The sequence below is a fragment of the Ambystoma mexicanum genome, chromosome 7q (genome assembly GCF_040938575.1).
Source record: "Ambystoma mexicanum isolate Mex_15411 chromosome 7q, UKY_AmexF1_1, whole genome shotgun sequence".
In the NCBI taxonomy this organism is placed as follows: Eukaryota; Metazoa; Chordata; class Amphibia; order Caudata; family Ambystomatidae; genus Ambystoma; species Ambystoma mexicanum.
In genome coordinates this window covers 809,082,878-809,100,141 of record NC_090941.1, presented here as the reverse complement: position 1 = coordinate 809,100,141, position 17,264 = coordinate 809,082,878, and the positions used below count along the sequence as shown (strand labels likewise).

At 43.4% G+C, this 17,264-nt stretch overlaps 1 protein-coding gene across 2 annotated transcripts in view; it reads left to right on the top strand.

Moving 5' to 3' along the window:
- Nucleotides 1-17,264, top strand: part of ARHGAP42 (Rho GTPase activating protein 42) — a 979,121-nt gene that overhangs the window by 893,116 nt on the left and 68,741 nt on the right. For both annotated transcript variants that reach the window (XM_069639111.1, XM_069639110.1), the window contains exon 19: nt 11,413-11,557. In XM_069639111.1, coding sequence (XP_069495212.1) covers nt 11,413-11,557 — 145 coding nt within the window. The remainder of the gene's footprint in view (nt 1-11,412; nt 11,558-17,264) is intronic.

Here is a 17,264-nt window from a genome sequence, read left to right as displayed (position 1 = left end):
GAAAAGGATGTGCTTGCTGGGTTTTTTGGAATATTATGAACATAAAGAAATCAGATTCAGCTTGCAGCAGTGTGAGAATGTTCTAGAGGGAAGTATGAGGTATTGCCACCTCGAAAGGGTGCAGCCGCCCTGACGTTTTCCATCTCCGAAATGGTCGCCTGCTAATCAGACTCCCCTTTCATTATGCTCCATGCCAAAAGCATTGCTTACAACTGTGCCATTTATACAGCCTGCTTATATGGAAACACTTTCTGCTGTACAGGTGCCATACACAAGTTCAATAAATAAATAAAAAGAAAATAAGTTTCTCCTGATCTCCAGTGGCACAAAGAATGTTCAGAGGTCACATGTGCCCTGTTTGACAGTTGATGCAACGGCCAAATCACTGTAGTGCAAAGGCTGCATTTAAATCTGCACCTCTGTCCCAAAATCACATAATAATGAGTTACTATCCTTGTGGCAGTTGTTAACTTTAAATATAAACCACACCTGAGTTTAGGGTTTGGTGGATAGTGCTTCTCATAATTATTAAAGCCACATCTGATTGGCATCATACATGCGTCAACACTGTGAGCCCAGACCATCTGCGAGCAGGTTGTGTGTAGTCCCCTCAGACTAGCTGTAATTGTAATTGTAATTTTGTAATTGTAAAGCGCTTATACACAAGTGAAGTGCTTCAAGGTGGGAAAGGAACAAGGGAATACAGTCATCAATCTTAGGCCTTGAAGATTCCGAATGATCTTACAAAAATAACTAGCATACTATGCCAGAGGCATTTCAACTGGCGCAAGTGCATAACTGGGTGGATTCAGAAAAGGGTGTGGGGGAGAATAGCATATAATCAATAAAATACCATACTATGGCTAACAATTTGTCAGATAGTGCAAGTGCATGACAAAGTGTGGGAAGAGATGGGGGGAGCAGGTGGGGGAAAAGGGCATACAGAACAATAAACTATAGTACTAGGCTGGCGACATTTCAGATTGATTGGTCGTTGGTCGTCACTAATACGCCTATGCTCGAGCAGGGGCGTTGCTAGGGGGGGCTAAAGGGGCTATAGCCCCTGATCTTTTGGTTGTAGCCCCGGATAGAATCTCAGGAGCTACAGCCAAAAGACTAGCTAGCCCCCAGTCCCAACAATACCGACATCAGCTTAGCCCCGGGTCTTTTCCAGACCTAGCAACTCCCCTGTGCTCGAGTATTTCAGGTACAGCCAAGCAAGGGAGGGGAGATAGAGGGAGGACAGGACAGAACAAACTTGCTAGGCCTAGTACGTTCACGGCCGTGCAAGTGCACAGATAGGAAGTGCAAGGGAGGAGGGGACAAGTGCACCCAGTCTAGTAAGGGTCTGGCTTAAGTGCAGGGTTGTTGTCCGTCCCAAGGAGCGTATTCCGAGTGCAGTAGTGTCAATCACTGCTCTGTCTATGCTGCAACTAGTAGGACTATAGTTCCCGGGGCTCCCTGCCTTTGATACTTTGTGAGGTCATGAGAGCCCCTCAACAGGTCCTGGCAAACAGGAAACAAAGGGAACACCCCACACAAAAAGACTAGCTTCACACCAGGGTGTTGCATACCAAAGTGACTTTCATCCTGTGGGCAAGGGAAGGAGGCTGGGTAAGTGTAGACAGAGGAAGCTCAGAACAAGTTGGGAAGGGTTTCACAATCTTGCTTCTGTCTGTACCTCTCCTTCCTGTTTCCTCCACTTCTTTTTGCACAAAGCACTTTTGGTGTGAAGTCAGAAGGCAAACACCACTTTTCTTAAGGACAGGGATTGGACACCTGAAAGCAATCTTATTTTTGTCCAATCATCTGTGGAGCCTTGCCTATAAAAGAGGGTGCCTCCCACTCCTCCTTGATCCATCTGTGGACTTCAACCTTTCAGGAAGAATTATCCTTCACCAGTGAATTGAAGACAGAGGATCCAAGGCAGAGGCAAGCTCTGCTCCATAACCATCCCCAGGGCACATTGAGGTTGCCCTGCTACTGGAGTAAGACCTGCCACTCTGCTGGCTACTCCGGTACCCAGGACCTCACAGAAGGTGCAGGACTCCTGCTGGTGTGCCAGTCTCCCTGGTGTTTGCGAGAATGAGAACAAGGACCTATCTTGTCTCTGAGTCTCTGGATTGGTACTGAGAGCCTGTTTTCACAGTGAAACTGCTATGAGCATGTTTTGAGCACTGTTCAACACATTCAAACCTCCGGAGCTGCCCGTGTCAATGTGCAGATCTTCGAGCCACTGTACTGCACTCTTGAAGCAAGCTGAACGCGTCATTGACTCGGCTCAAGCAAGAAGCTTATTACTGCAACTGCCTCATCCACCTTTCAACCAATACACGCCTTTACCAATCCTGCATCGATGGCCAAACGATCCTGCTGGCTTCATCAAACTGTGACCATCAAATGCTGCATCGAACCATCTCGAACTGCCCATCCAGTTATTAGAATCTCCACTGTTGAACAATATGTTGACTCTGAATGGACCCTGGTGGCCCCCACTATCCACATCCTTTGAGCCCAACTTTGAACCGTAGCGAACTTCAGTTTGATCTAGACTCGAGATTTCTACCCTTTTGGAAACAGCAACTGCCGCATTCGTGCCTGGTTTGAAATACTCGCACTGCGCCACAAAGCCTTGCTCGATGCCGACGAACCACCAGGAACAACAAGAAGGTACTATTGACTCCTACCTTCCCCTAAGTGCACATTTGGGCCCGAAAGACTGGTTAGATCACCTTAAAACCCTTACCTCGCACCAGAACATATCATTTTACAAACAGTGTGGTTGATTGACTTTCATCCCAGTTTCATTACCCAGAGGGCTGTATCCTTCTATCATTGTATATTCTGTGTTCTTTGCACAGGGATGGGTTTTCGTACTGTATTCTATTTAGTACATATGGTGTGTTCAATTGGATTGGGAAACAATATGTGTGTGTGTATATATATATGTTTTGTTTAAAGAGCCTTGAATGTGCATTCCCTTATTTTAGACTGTTGTACTTTGAAGTTTGGGTTTCTCCAGTTTCACATTCACACCCCTTTTGTAGGTATACCCTTTCCTCAGCCCACATTACCACAACAGGAGAAGGAGGTATATTTCTTAAATCTGCCTGTTTCATCATTATGATTGTGATCACTGATTTTTTTTGTATTAGTGTGAGGGCAGAGTGGGCAGTTCAGTTACTACTCATTCTTGTACTCCTGCGGGGCAGAAGTAATTTCGACACATAGGTTCAGGGAGAAATGTATCTTATAGAGGAAGATCCCTGTGCTAGTAAAAATCAGCTCCAGAAGATCTCCAGTATGTAACGTTGTGGTGGAGGGAAGATCGATTGAATGTTGAGTGGCCTATCTCAGTTTCCTTAATGTTTAGTAGGGATTCACAACTTTCAAGTGAAAACTCATGGTCTGATCATGCAGTGCCTTATGGACAAGATACAACGTTTTTGATTGTTTGAGTCCTTTATTGGTATTCTGTAACTAGTGCAATATGGAAATGGCAAGGTTACCCAGGTGATATGGTTCCGCCTGTGTACCTTGGCAGGTGTCAATTATCGGAGCTGTGTGTAGATGCCTTGGCAACAGCACAGTGGGAATGACGCTGCATTGAGCATCAGTGTTATTTCTTTTGAGGGATATGTGGGGCGAAAGGGAAGTTGGGGTACCCCTTTTATCCAAATGTAGATGATGCAAGTGGTTCCTGGCAACTGAATTCAGCTGAGGTGGGATGAGAGAGGGCTATCAAATAGAACATACAATTTGGATTTGTTTGGTGTGAATCCAAAGGGGTCGGCTTTGGTTCTGGCCACGTGAATGGTAGGACAGAGGCCATAGGTCCCTGGAGCAGGATGGATCTGTGTCCTCAGCTGTAGTTTTGTTGTGTCATCTGTTGGTCTATCATCTACTAGTTTCCTAGTTGAATGCATTCTCCAGATTCCTCATCCACTTTGAGGTGATCTTGGTCTCATTGGCATGCATATGTGAAAACAAAACACAAGGTCATGTGTGGTCACCCACTTATGTTCACTTAATATTTAAGTTCCATCTCAATTAGCTGCCAAACGATGGAACTCCATTCCTACCCCCCTCAGACAGGAACCCTCCTTCCTAACCTTTAAAGCCAATATAAAAAGTTGGCTGAGCAACAAGTCTCTTCATTAAGAGGTTACTACCATGTAAACTGACCACTGTCTATTTAAGACTTTGCTCGTCTTCTGTCATACCAGATACTATGCTTATTATCTCCTTCCTGGCCCACCTGTAACCAGGGTCCCTCACTGTTGTCACATTATTGATCTGTAATTTGCCTATATGAATGTATAACCACTAAGTTCCGAAGCGCCCAGTTACCTCAGGGTTTGGCGCGCGATACAAATAATAAACAAATACAAAATACAAATACAAAAAATTATTTCTCTCTGTAAGCAGCAACAGAGACAGGTTATAGTTTGTAAAGTCGTCAACATTACAACTTTCTAATGCTGGTGCATTTTGTTGGTTCCTCACTGGTATTATCTGTGATTGGCAGAATGCACTCTTTGCATGAAAGTACATTGGCACATTACTAACTTTACACTATATATGGCCCAAACGTTAAAAAGAGGTGTTCAACTCATGGTTTCATTTCACCTCAAACTATCAAAGAGAGTGATATCAGGAAACATGCAATTAAGTGGTAGCATATTATTAATAATCACATGTGTGCTCAAAATTTGAACAGGTGCAAAATGTCTCAACACCCTTTTATATTTAAAAAGAAATATGAAGTTGGAAGGCTGTTTAAGCAGCTCTCAATACATGACCATTGGTATCATACAACTATGCTATTTTTTACTCTTCTTTATGGTTGCAATGCTGTTCGTAGTGTTTACTTTTGAAAATCACTGCTCTTTCAAATAATATCCATTAGAGGAGTAGTCAAGACATTCTTGTTTTGTGCAAAAATAAATAAGATCTGGAATGATTTTTCTAAAGGCAGCTTGCCAAAAAAAGTGACTACCTCTATAAAACCAACCATCTAGTTCACCTAGGCAGTACCGTCATTTACTACTAAGTCATATTTTGGGATCTGTGATGAGTCCGAGTGTGAACATATGCTACAGGTCCTCCTCACCCAGTCCTTTCCCACCACACTTTCAATGAGATGGCCTGCCCCTGTATCACCATTCCTCCCCAACACCAGACAACTTTGATCTGATTGGTAGTATCTGGCTGCAAATGATCAACTTCACTTTTCAGCAAGCATGTTGCACTAACCAGTGTAAAGGGGTTCTGACGATGGCACCAACTAAAAACCTTACTTCGACATAGTCATGTAGCCACTGCTACAATCATGTAAACCGTTGTTTGGATGCCTTTTTCTGGATGAGTTCTGCATTATCACAAGTGTCAGTGTCTCAATCAGGCTTCCCCACACATCCCTGCACCTCCCAACACGCAGCTTGGAGATATCTATGCTACAGATACTTGATGCAATTAAACTGCCGTATGTGTTTGTCTCTTCACTGCTGGAATAGTCTAACAGCAGTGCTTGGTACTCTCAACCGTGGATAGGGTTTCCTGTTTTTAGTAGGGGTTTTTCTAATTCAGGGTTTTAAAATATTTTCAAAATATTTGTTCATCAGTGCTTACCCATTGTACCCCTCAAAATAATCGTTTTTTTGTTGTTGTTGTGCATTTGTAAGGTACTTATACATCAGAATTGTGTTTCAAAGCACCCACAGGACAAGGGGAAGGAACACAGAAGGTCCCAGACCACCAATCTCAGTGACATTGGGGTATTAGCACAGGAGTGAGAGAGGGAAGGAGGAGGTGAAGAGGAATGTATTGAGGAACTTCCGGAATTTGAGAAGATCCGACTGAAGGAGGAGAGGGTTGGGGCTGTTCCAGTGGAGGGTGCCAGCCGAGGAGAGAGATCTGTCGCCAGCTCTCTGCTTAAAAAAGCACCTGATATGCAGAGAGTTGGAGCCGGAAGAGCGTAAGGATCTGGAAGGAGAGTATTTGGTAAGGGCAAGTTGTAGATAGATTGGTGTTTGGCCCCAATGGTTGATACAGGGGGATTTGTATTTGATCCTTGCAGCAAATGGGAGCCAATGGAGGAATTTTAGGGCTGGAGAGATACAGTCCCTGGGCTTGAGGCCAAGGTTAAGTCTTGCCGCCCTATTCTGAGGGTAGATTAAGGAAGAGGCTTTTGCAATAGTAAAGCCTAGAGAGTGCCAGTGCTCTGGAGACGTTGGGCTCCATGTGAAAAGTGAGGGAAGGAAGGTTGCCTCTAAGGGGGTCGAGTTCAAAATGGGCCTTCTTGGCAAGGTCCAAGATGTGAAGGAGGAAAGAGAGAGAGGAGTCCAAGATGACTCCAAGGTTTCTGGTGTCAGGTGCAGGAGAAGGTGGAGAGCCCATAGAGGATGGCAAGAGTGAAGGAAGGAAGGAGGGTGTAGGAGTCCCAATAGGAAGAATCACCGTCTTGCTGGCCTTGCGGCAGAGTTCATTGGAGGCACACCAGGACTGGATAGCAGATAGGCAGCCAGGAATGCTAGAGGAAGAAGGGGGATTATCAGCGGGAAGTTTGAAGAAGAGTTGGGTGTCATCTGCATAACAATGGAAGTGGGGGGAGAAAGTAGAGATAAGGTGAGCAAGTGGAGCGAGATAGACTTTAAAGAGCAGAGGGTGAAAGGCTAGAGCTCCAGGGAATGCCACAGGTGGAGATAGAGGTAGGAGAGGAGAACAAGCCAAGGATTACCTGGTAGGGATGGTTATTGCGGAAGGAGGTCAGTCAGTCCAGTGCTTGCTCTGAGATACCAAGGGTATTATGGAGCCATTTTATGAAGATGGAACGGTTCACTATGTCAAAGGCAGAGGAAAGATAAAGTAAAATGAGGACAGCAGGAGAGTTTGTGTCAAGAGATGCGAGCAGTTCTTAACGGGTGTTCAGAAGAGCAGTTTCTGTGCTTCTAGATGCTCGGAATACAGGTTGTGGTTGTATAGGTAACCAACAAGCTCAGTATGCTGGGCCATTTGGGGATAGACCAGCTTTTCAAGAAGTTTCCCAAGGAAGGAAGTGATGGAGATGGGGCCGTCGTTAGTGGGAGAGGAGGGTTCGGCAGAAGGTTTTTCAGGGGGGAAAGAAAGAGTGCTCAGTATGTCCTTAGTTTTTTCACTGAAGTGGGTGACCGGTCAAGTGCAGAGGGCCTGAGAGGAAAGAGGAAAGGTGGTGACTGCTGAAGGATTGGCTAGTTCCTTGCAGTTTTCAGCCTGGTTGTTGGATGCTCCAGAGACACAGGCCTGGATGTGGGCCCTCTTCTTAGAATAGTGAGACAGTATTGCCTTTGGAGAAGGCGACAGGCCAGTTTGTCAGAGGGTGAGCCTGTGGACTGCCACTTCCTTTCTGCAGATCTGTATTTGCCCTTCAGATCTGCTAGATCAGGGTCATACCAAGTGTTGTGCTTGGTGGTGTGTTTTGGGCGGATCCTCATGATGGGCAAGAATGTTGAGAGTTTAGAGATGGCGAGATGGAGGTTGCTAAGAGCATAGTCGGAGGTAGAGTCTGCAGTGGAAGGAGACGGTGGGATGAAGGTGGATCCAAAGACTGCAACTGACACTAGTTTAATTGGGTGGATGTTAATGAACATGGTTGTCAGGGCCGGGGGGGGGGGTCAGAGGGTTGAGAGGGCCCAGGTGAGAGGAGAGGAGGGAATGGTCTAACCAGGCGAGCAGAGTGGTGGGTGGGGCAGTGAGCGAAAGATTTGTGTGAATAAAAGCATCCAGAGTGTGCTCAGCCGAGTGGGTAGGACCAGAAGGGAGAATGGAGAGGGAGAGAGAGGTACAGAGGTCAAGAAAGAGAGTGGACACTATACATTAGGAGTCACGGTGGATGTTGAGGTCACCCAGTAGAAAGAGTTTCAAGGAAGATGATCGCAGGGAGGAAGAGAAGTCAATCCATTCAGAGAGTAACACAGTGATGGAGCCAGGTGGCCTGTAGATGGTGGGACTGGTCAGGGAGAAGGTAGGAGAGATGACCAGCTTGCAGACCAGACTCTCAGAGGAGTATGGCTGGGTGAGTGTGAGGGAAGAAGGGACCCACTCAGGGAAAATCAGAGCAACCCCACCGCTGAACGGTTAGGACAAGGATTATAGATGATCTTGTAGCCATCAGGGAGAAGAGAGTCAAAAGCAGTGACTGAGCTGGCATTGACCCACGGCTTGGTAAGAGTGAGGATATCAAGGTCAATGTCTTCAAGGAGGAGGCAGATGTCAGCAGAGTGTTTGATAGCAGAACATGCATTAAGTGTGGCTAGATGAAGCAGGTCACTGTCTTTAATGTTTTTCTGAGGAGCAGTGCAGGGGTGTGGTACACCAGTCATAAGAGGGGTAAGAGGGACAGGGAGAGAGGAGGCAGGAGTAGTAGGTGCATGAAGGAAGTTGATAAGGGATGGCAGGTGAAGATCAAAGAGGAGGAGTTTGGGGTGAGAACTCTGAGCCCTGACAGTGCCATTGCGATAGACACACTGGATGCATCACACCGGATAGGTCACACTGTTCCACTCTAAACAAAAATGTATCTTTTATTTCTGCATGTATATTGCACATAATTATTTTAAAACAGAACATCTGATTATGCTAAGGCATCCTTTTTTCTCCCTTTGCATTCTTGGACTTGAAGTCCTGAATATATAATGGAAAAGGAAAATGGCACTTACAAAAATACAAAGAATCAAAAAATTACTTGATATAGCTCCAGTTGCTGACGTGGGACAAGATAAGAGCTTGAATTAATTGTACAGTAAACCCTAAGAAATGCACTACCCAAAGTTTAAATAAATCATGGTGTACAGGAAAGGAAGGCAAATGGACATGGAGACAGAGGCCGGTTTATCTGTATATGTATTTTTAAACTGGCATGCAGAATTAAGAACTGCAAAACCTTTTAAAAATCATTTGTGCGGGAATAAGCTTCTCATCACACAGATTACAAGGAAGCCCTTGGTAAAGTTTGCATAATTATTAAATGACTGGTCATTAGATTTTGGAACCGTAAAAATAGCTGGATATTTAATTCACTGGGAACTAGGGATTCCAAATCACAGAAATCTGCTATTCTTTAACTGAACTTTACACCAGAATTTTGCAGAAAACTTTGTATCACCAGAATAGCAGTGACATTCATTTAGTCCATGTCTACCCCTAGAACTTGAGCACGCTTGTGTTTGAAGGATGATCATTGGAAAATAAAGCACAATTTGATCAAGTAATCCATTCTGATCGTCTCTGATAAGTGGATAACAGAGGGTTTCAGCCCTGAAGCTTTGATAATCCAATAATTAACTTCAAATTACTACCTTTTAAAATACATGGTCCATAAAATAAATAATTCTCAAGTATATAGCCTATTTCAGATTGGATCATATTCAGTTAATTAATTGTCTGAAAATGTGCACTAGATGGCAGCTCTTTTTGTGTTCATTTTGATAGAGGAATCCAGGTGTAGCACAATCTGCATTGCAAACTAGTGGACATTGTTGGACATTTTTGCATATGCCCCTGAAAGGGAACATTATTTCTGTGGGGGACAGAAATCGTATTAAATTGGATTTTACTGAAAATTGAAACACCTGTTTTATAATGCACCACAGCTATATGAAACAATTCTGATAGCCAGGATGTCTGTGTGAGGCATGATTTGAATAGTTTAAATGGTTTCTATCTCATTTTGTATACATAAAATGTAACTCTTTAAAAACAGAAAAATACGTCAGTTGGTCCCCCTTTTCCAAATTAGACTTCTCCAAGTAAGAATTATACACATTTAAAACTTGTTTGATACTTTCCAAAATCCACATTATGAATCAAAAGAGTTGGAATTGCCTTCAATCTTAAAAGAAACTTCCACACATAATTCCCCCTTAAGTTGGGTGCCAATTCATATTATCAGACATACTTTGTCACAGGGCAACAAGCCTAGGACAATACATGATCAAATGTTCAAATTATTCAACCTGAGTTACATCTTGAAACATTGTACAATGGTGTTTTTTACTAGCAACCTTTTTCCAGTAATCTAATACATTGATTGTCCTTAATAAGTTAAATCAAAATGTCATGAAAAATATGCGGGTAACGCTTCACTGAGATTATGGCAATAAATACAGTTGAACCATTTTTTTCTCCTGTGTCATTAACTCTTTTCACCAGTTTATGACTCGCATGGAAAAAGTCCACCTTTTAATTGGGCCTTTTTACTCTACTGAATCCAAAGGAGATATGTTTATTTGATACTAGCAAAAGGTACCCGTACTCTGCACAGGTTCTGCAGACATGCCTCTCAATTTCTTTCATTTTGGATTCATTTGTCCAATAGATTTTTCTTTTTTAGGGGGCATCTGGAAACAGAAAAGCTTAGAAATGACACAGAAATGAAATGCATCTGGTGTGGTGCAGTGCTTTGCAGTGCAAATATCTCAGAAACGGTGCATCATAGGGCCTTGAAACATGGTTTTCAAGGTCTCATAAGGACCTTGAGTTGTGTTCCTCGCATAAGGATAGAGAGGCCTTTTTCAAAACATGTTGTTGTTTAATAAAAGTTTATAGCCAAAAATATGCAACTTTTGTGCCCATGCCTTTCTTCTGGACACTAACAGTGGGTAAGACAAAACAGTGCCAACTATGTAGGTCCTATGATGGGGCTGCTTGTAGAAAGAGTCGTTGAAGAATACCCGCCATTCTTCCCACAAATTCAAAGTGTAGAAATCGGGCTGCAGCTGAAAGACCTTCATGTATCCTTTCGTGTTTCTGGCTTTTGTTAAGTTAGAACATGCTTCATCACTCTAGTACCTTTGTACGCAGTGTTCCACGTGCTTAAACTTCCTGGCATCTGCTCAGCAAACATTGGGGCGGGGGCTGTCACGTGACACAATCCTTACTCTGTGCCACACACTGTTCTCTCACATTCACCCATCCTCACACTCATTTATCCCTACATGCTTACTCACAATCTATTCATCAGTATCACACTTCTGCATTTATCCGTCCATATATCCTCACAGTATCATATGCCTTTCAGCTTTGATTTATCCCTCCAACACATCCTCCCTCATTCATCAATCCTCACAGTAATTCATCCACCCATCCTGCAGGTCCTGGCATAGTTCGGCCTGCTTTCCCCGCAACATATCCTGATCTGCTTTGGTGTGTCTTTGTGCACGAACTCGGAAAACGTTTTTACCATACATCACCGAAAAACTATTGGCTTACGCAAACCTTGTTTCAATATTTGTAGAGCATAACAGTAATGAAACATAGCTTTTCAGGTGGCAGGTATATTTATAACGAGAAAAATGATGTTTCTGCCAAATCTTATTAGTAAATCCATCCTTACTGCATTTCTGTGTTTCTAATGTATTTGTTCCGTTCATATAGATATTTCATACAGCTCCAGACCCCAACATACCCCTTCCTCAGGCTCAGCCGCGTGCAACTTCCAGGCGGACGAGAGCTATTTGCCTCTCAACTGGACCTAGGAAACCGAAAGGCCGGTATACACCATGTCTCGCTGATCCAGACAGTAAGTGAAGTTCAGTAATGGCCTTGCTCATTTCTTTATGAGCTAATGTTCTCTTTTGTTGTTTTCCCCATGGTATGACCCATGTAAGGAAGAGGAGTATAGGCACTGTTTCAGGCAGAATGAGTACTTAGTAATCTTGTAATTAACCTGTTAAGTACTGGCATCCAGGTTCCCCAATGCTGCGTACACATAAAGGTTGGTCAGGACTGTGTTCATATGCCTAAAATGGAATGTGGAAGCGGGCCACGTGGAGTAGCATGAGGTTGATCGACCAACCTATGAACCTACATCTGTGACTTGGCAGTCTACCTCTCCTGACCTAAGTCATATTATGTATGTGGCTGCTTTATATGATGGTGCAAATCCGCCCACTGTTCGTGTCCCATCAACCATTGTATTTGCCTTTCGAATGTCTTTAGCGCTTGATGCTTACATGCTGTGTCAGTCCACCGCACCTGTCTGGGTGACTATAGTGAAAGGCCGGGCTCTAGCTAATAGGGTGGAATAATCAGTTGTCAATGACAGCGGCAGCACACTAGAGAAGTATCTTTATCAGTAGAGAATTGAGCAACTATCCTGTATTCCTTTATATTTGGTGAGTTGTTTTTAAATTCAATGCACTACATACACCCCGTGATTCAGTGAAGGGAGCCATATTCCCTTGCTTGGCAGGAAGCCAAGAAGAACTCAATATTTTGTGGAAGATAATTGTAATTGTTGTGTAAGTTGCCCCCTGACTTCACTCATGATCACGCTTTGGTTCAAGAGAGCTTCTGTAGAGACTTGAAAACAGAGCATGTTGGTACAGAGCAGACTGAACAATCAGTCAATGAATGAATGAACCAATGCCAGCTAATGCATGTACATATTCTTTAGGAGAAAACAATATAATCCATTGACATTTCCTTATTAGCACACTTAGAACCCTATGAAATCAACCCGGAATAAATTGCACCAAGGGTTTACAACCATCAGTGATTAGCAGCAGGGTGGACGAGATTCTGGGTATGCATGTGCTTTATTCCCTCAGGATTATCCCAGAGACACCGCCAGCTAATTATGTACAGCATCCAATGGATGAGTCACGCCCAGGGCAATGAGGACCCTCTCACAGAATGTAAGACCCCTAACATAGCTCTTTGGTATAAAACCAGTTCGGGTGTAGCCATAAGCGGAGCCAAAAAAGCACTGGTTATATTTTTAGCAATGCTCTGTATGCCTGTATGTACAAATCCCATATACAGGGGTCAATTCGGGGTACTCTTCGGTAACAAAACACATTTTAAAATAGTTATGTTTGCCAATAAGTAGATTGACATTCGATAGGCCCTAAATCTCAGCACCGTCGTAGTTGCCTGGGCCCTATGAACCTCCATGCTTGGAACTATAGCGTTTCGAAAAGACTGGGATGGCCCCCGCCTGTCTTTTCAGTGCATTACACTTTTATTAATTTTGAGGCCCCATGAGCCCTTACAACTAAACCGCACACACAAATAGTCAAAGTGATCCACTCAGTCTAGGAGGTTATCTTGGCAGGGCATGACTTTAGTTATATTGCTATTAAAAATAAGACAATTTTCTTCACAGATAGCCCTCACATCCCTCCCTCCGAAGAAACACGCCACTACCAATCCTGTTTGCTACAACTACTGACTTATTGCAGATCTGCCCTGGTCCTCCAAAATCATAAAAACAGTGGTCACCACACAGCTCCGAGAACACATAAGTCGAATACAGATCTTGCCAAAGGCTTGTCGCGGTTCTGCCACTGCCAGAATACAGAATCTGCTATAAGGTCCATCTGGGATGACCGGCCCCAGGTAGCATGTAATGGCTTCTTATTCATACTCGCTCTCCAGGGCACCTATCTGCAATAGACCACGACATCCACCTCCTCTGGTTAGTGGCCAGGGCGTCAGTCACCTTCCTCAGAGGGATTTGGTTCTTTATTTGGACTACAAGTGAAGTGTCACTTTTATGTAATATCTGGCCTAACAACCGTTCCATGTGGTGTCCCCAAACAATCCTCCTGCCCCTCATGCTCTTCAACATACATGTCAGAACCTCACATACTTACAGAAGAAGTACCAACTACAGTATGCCAAAGACACACGCATGCCATGGGACTGAATGAGCATTTCAACATTATCAGCTGGGGCCTACAGTTTGTCATAAAGTGGTTGGAAATGAACAGCCTGTGCCTCAAAAGTGGTAAAACAGAGGTTCTAGTTCTGTTCTTAAAAAGTGGTTAAAGGAGAATGACACCATTTATGCCCAGCCTCTTGCGGGGTAATAGTGCCAGTCGAAAACAAGGTCAGGATCCTTGGAGTCTGTTTGGATGCTGATATTAGCCTTCACGCCAAACAATCAGATAACCAAATCATCATTATTCTGGTAATACTACTCAAACAAATCAGAACATCACACCTGGCGCACCTGGTAGATGAAGCTCTTGTCAAAAACCTCTAGACTTTACTATGGCAGCGCATGCTTCAAACCAACTCCACACACTGCAATAGATTAAAAGAAAACACAGGCCAATTGATTTTCAACCTAAAAAATCTTAATCAGTGGCCTCTTATATAAGGTTCCTGCAGAGGCTACTGCTAGTGTGCAGCGTAATGTCCATCAAAGTTCATTGCCGGACCTACAAATGCTTTGAAGCCACAATCCCAATAAGATCCAATACTAACAGCCCACCGGATCCATCAGGTCTACCAAAAAATTTCATTTGGAAGTCCGCTGGACAAAATGTAAAACCACAAGTAGCTGTCCCTTCTCTGTCAAGATGAGGAATGACCACCTGTTAGTGATCTATGTCAAACTCTGCTTCCTCCAATTTAGGTCCACCTCCAAATCCCACCTCGTCTAAACTCCCGCTAGGCCCAGCTCTACCATCCTGCCCTCATTGCCCACCTCCTTGAGGCGCCGCCATATACACTGTTCCTCCAGGATCCCGCTGAGAAGTCCTGCAGTTGCCACATGAAGTAAATGACCTCTCCTGCTTCTAGTTCCAAGCAACAATTCAGTTTGTATATTTGTGCACTTAAAAAAATAAATGAACACAACCCATCAATTTTACAGAGATGTATATTGCAAATCACTGAGGAGTACTTTCTCCTTTATAAAAGGGGCTCGCCACGCTTTCTCTTTTCTGCATAAGGATTTCGATGGTATACAGTGTTTATAACGAAAAAAAATAATCAATAGCTTTTTCAGTGAAACATAACGAAAACATGTTGAATTTTTGGTAAAAGTATATATGGGGTGGGGAGAGGGATTAAAAGGGGTGGCGGGATTTGGAGGGTGGAAAATAAAGATGGGGAAACGAGGTTGGGGGGCATCCCGCATATTAAAAAAGAAAAATAAATGTATTTTTATTTCACTGAAAACATTTAGTTATTTTTGTATTAGTTATAACGACATGGGACCGCTTTCGATATCGTGTAAGTACCCTTGCATGCTGTTGGTACAGTGTTAAAATCACAAAAAATCAGCTTTTGACACCTTTCATTGGACTGGCTGACAATCAGTTCAATGTATTTGCTTTCAAAATCCCATAGACTTCTTCAACATGTGATGGCCAAAGAGTAAAAGGAGGATCCTAAAACTGTAATTGGCATCTCTTATGAAAGAAATGTTGATTACGATTTTCTATGAATCCTTTCATGCTGTGTGTCCCCGATCTGATGATGAAAGGAGTCTGAGATGTTGAATGCTAATGCATTGTACCATCTTTGCAGGTTGGTTTCAGTTAGTCCAACAAAAGGTTAACAAACGCAAATTTTTGTAATCCATTAGACAGTACATATATTTTATCTGCTGTATAATAGTTTGGACTCGGACAGCCAGGACTTCGGGATTACATGTAAAAGGACATATTGTGCTTGATTTCCAGCCTCTGTACACTCTGTGCCTTCCTCGTGTGCAGAATGTGATATGCGCATACACACTGGCCTTGGCTTTATCACGTCACCCCACACCGTTCTCTTACTACAGTCCATTTAAAGACCTGATATCTTTTATTGTGTTTCTTGTAATAACAGAAATGGCCGAGTCAATGTCATTGTTCCCACCTCCTGTTTCATGCTAATTAAAAACGTTCATGTGGCGGTTATTCCTTCTTGTGATATTGTCATCTGTTAAGCTTTGCAAGATGTACTCAGATGACAATATTATGGTAACTTGGACAGTTTGAACCAGCTGTGGGCTTTTAAAGCACTCCTACATTCCATAGAGGCAGTTCACTAGTTTCAGTGGGGTCTGCCACATTTACATTAGGAAATGCATGTTTCCCGAATGTATTTTCTTGCAAGAGGACATAGATAAATGAAAAGTCACACTTGAGGGGGGCACCTTCTTCCAAGCAACATGCACCCGCATGGGGGATTAGTGATGGGACACAGAGGTCGAACCCATTGGGTAGAGGATATTGTTATTACCTTTGGGCAGGCAGCCCCAGTCCACTCTTTATGATGATCTGAGTCTGCTCCAGGTGTGGTGCAGTAAGCGACAGCAAACACTGCGGAAGACTGTCAGGCCTGCCTGAGCGCGGGACTTTCAAATCGTGCATACAAGGTAGCACAACAGACCACAAAAAAAACATTAGTTGCAGGGATGTTAAGGTAAGAACGTAACACAACAAACCCCCTGAAATTCAGCTAAAGCCACCTTAGCTGCGTGCCCACTGTTGCGCAGCCTACGACGACAATGATAACATCACAGATCACATCACTAATTACATGTTGTATGAGAACACTGATGACATTACAAATCACATCACTGATGCCTTCACTGGTGACAACACTAATTACATTGTATATAACTGATTACATTAATAATGGAATTAGACATATCATTTATAAGTTAGCTAATGAAATCTTTGATTACCTTAATAACAATTGCACAAGGCTGTGGTCACTAGCCATCACCAAACACAATAGCTAATGGTCATTTCATGTTGCAAAATACCAATGTGCATCGGTAAAAGCCATGCCTAGTGGCCCATCACTTTTAAAAATATACAGTGGGCAACGATGAAAGCTGTATTCAGTGGCCATAGCTAAAGGCCGTAGCTAGTGCCCATTATTAGATTAGAATATACAGTTGGCACGGCCAAAGGCCATAGCCACTGGCTAGTATTGTCTTGAAGACCATGGCTTCCGGCTGGTTAGTGTATATAATATACAGTGGGCACGGCCAAAGGCCATTGGTTATTGCATTGTATTATTTAAAAATATACAGTGGACAAGGCCAAAAGTTGTACACACTGCTCATAAGCAAAGGGCATAGCTAGGGACGTCCATTTATTTGTTGGAATACATAATGGGCACAGCCAAAGATTATGGCCACAGGCCAGTATTGTGCTAAAGTCCATGACTAGTGTCTGATCAGAGTATATAATAAACACTGGACAACTGAAAGCTGTAGCCACTGGTGAAGGCCAAAGTCTCTGGTTGATGGCCTGCTAGTGTTTTAAAATATACAGTGCACATGGGTGAAGACTGTGGCCAGTGTCCATGAGAAAGCCATGATTAGTATTCATTAATGTGTTAACATCTATTTGGCCCTACACACTTACCATGGCTGAGGGCCATCCTTAATGCTGGTTACTGTTGGTATGTAATTAGTGATTTCATCAGTGATGTGATCTGTGATGTCATCATTATGGTCATAGGCTGCGCAACAGGGGTTGCGAAGTTAAGGT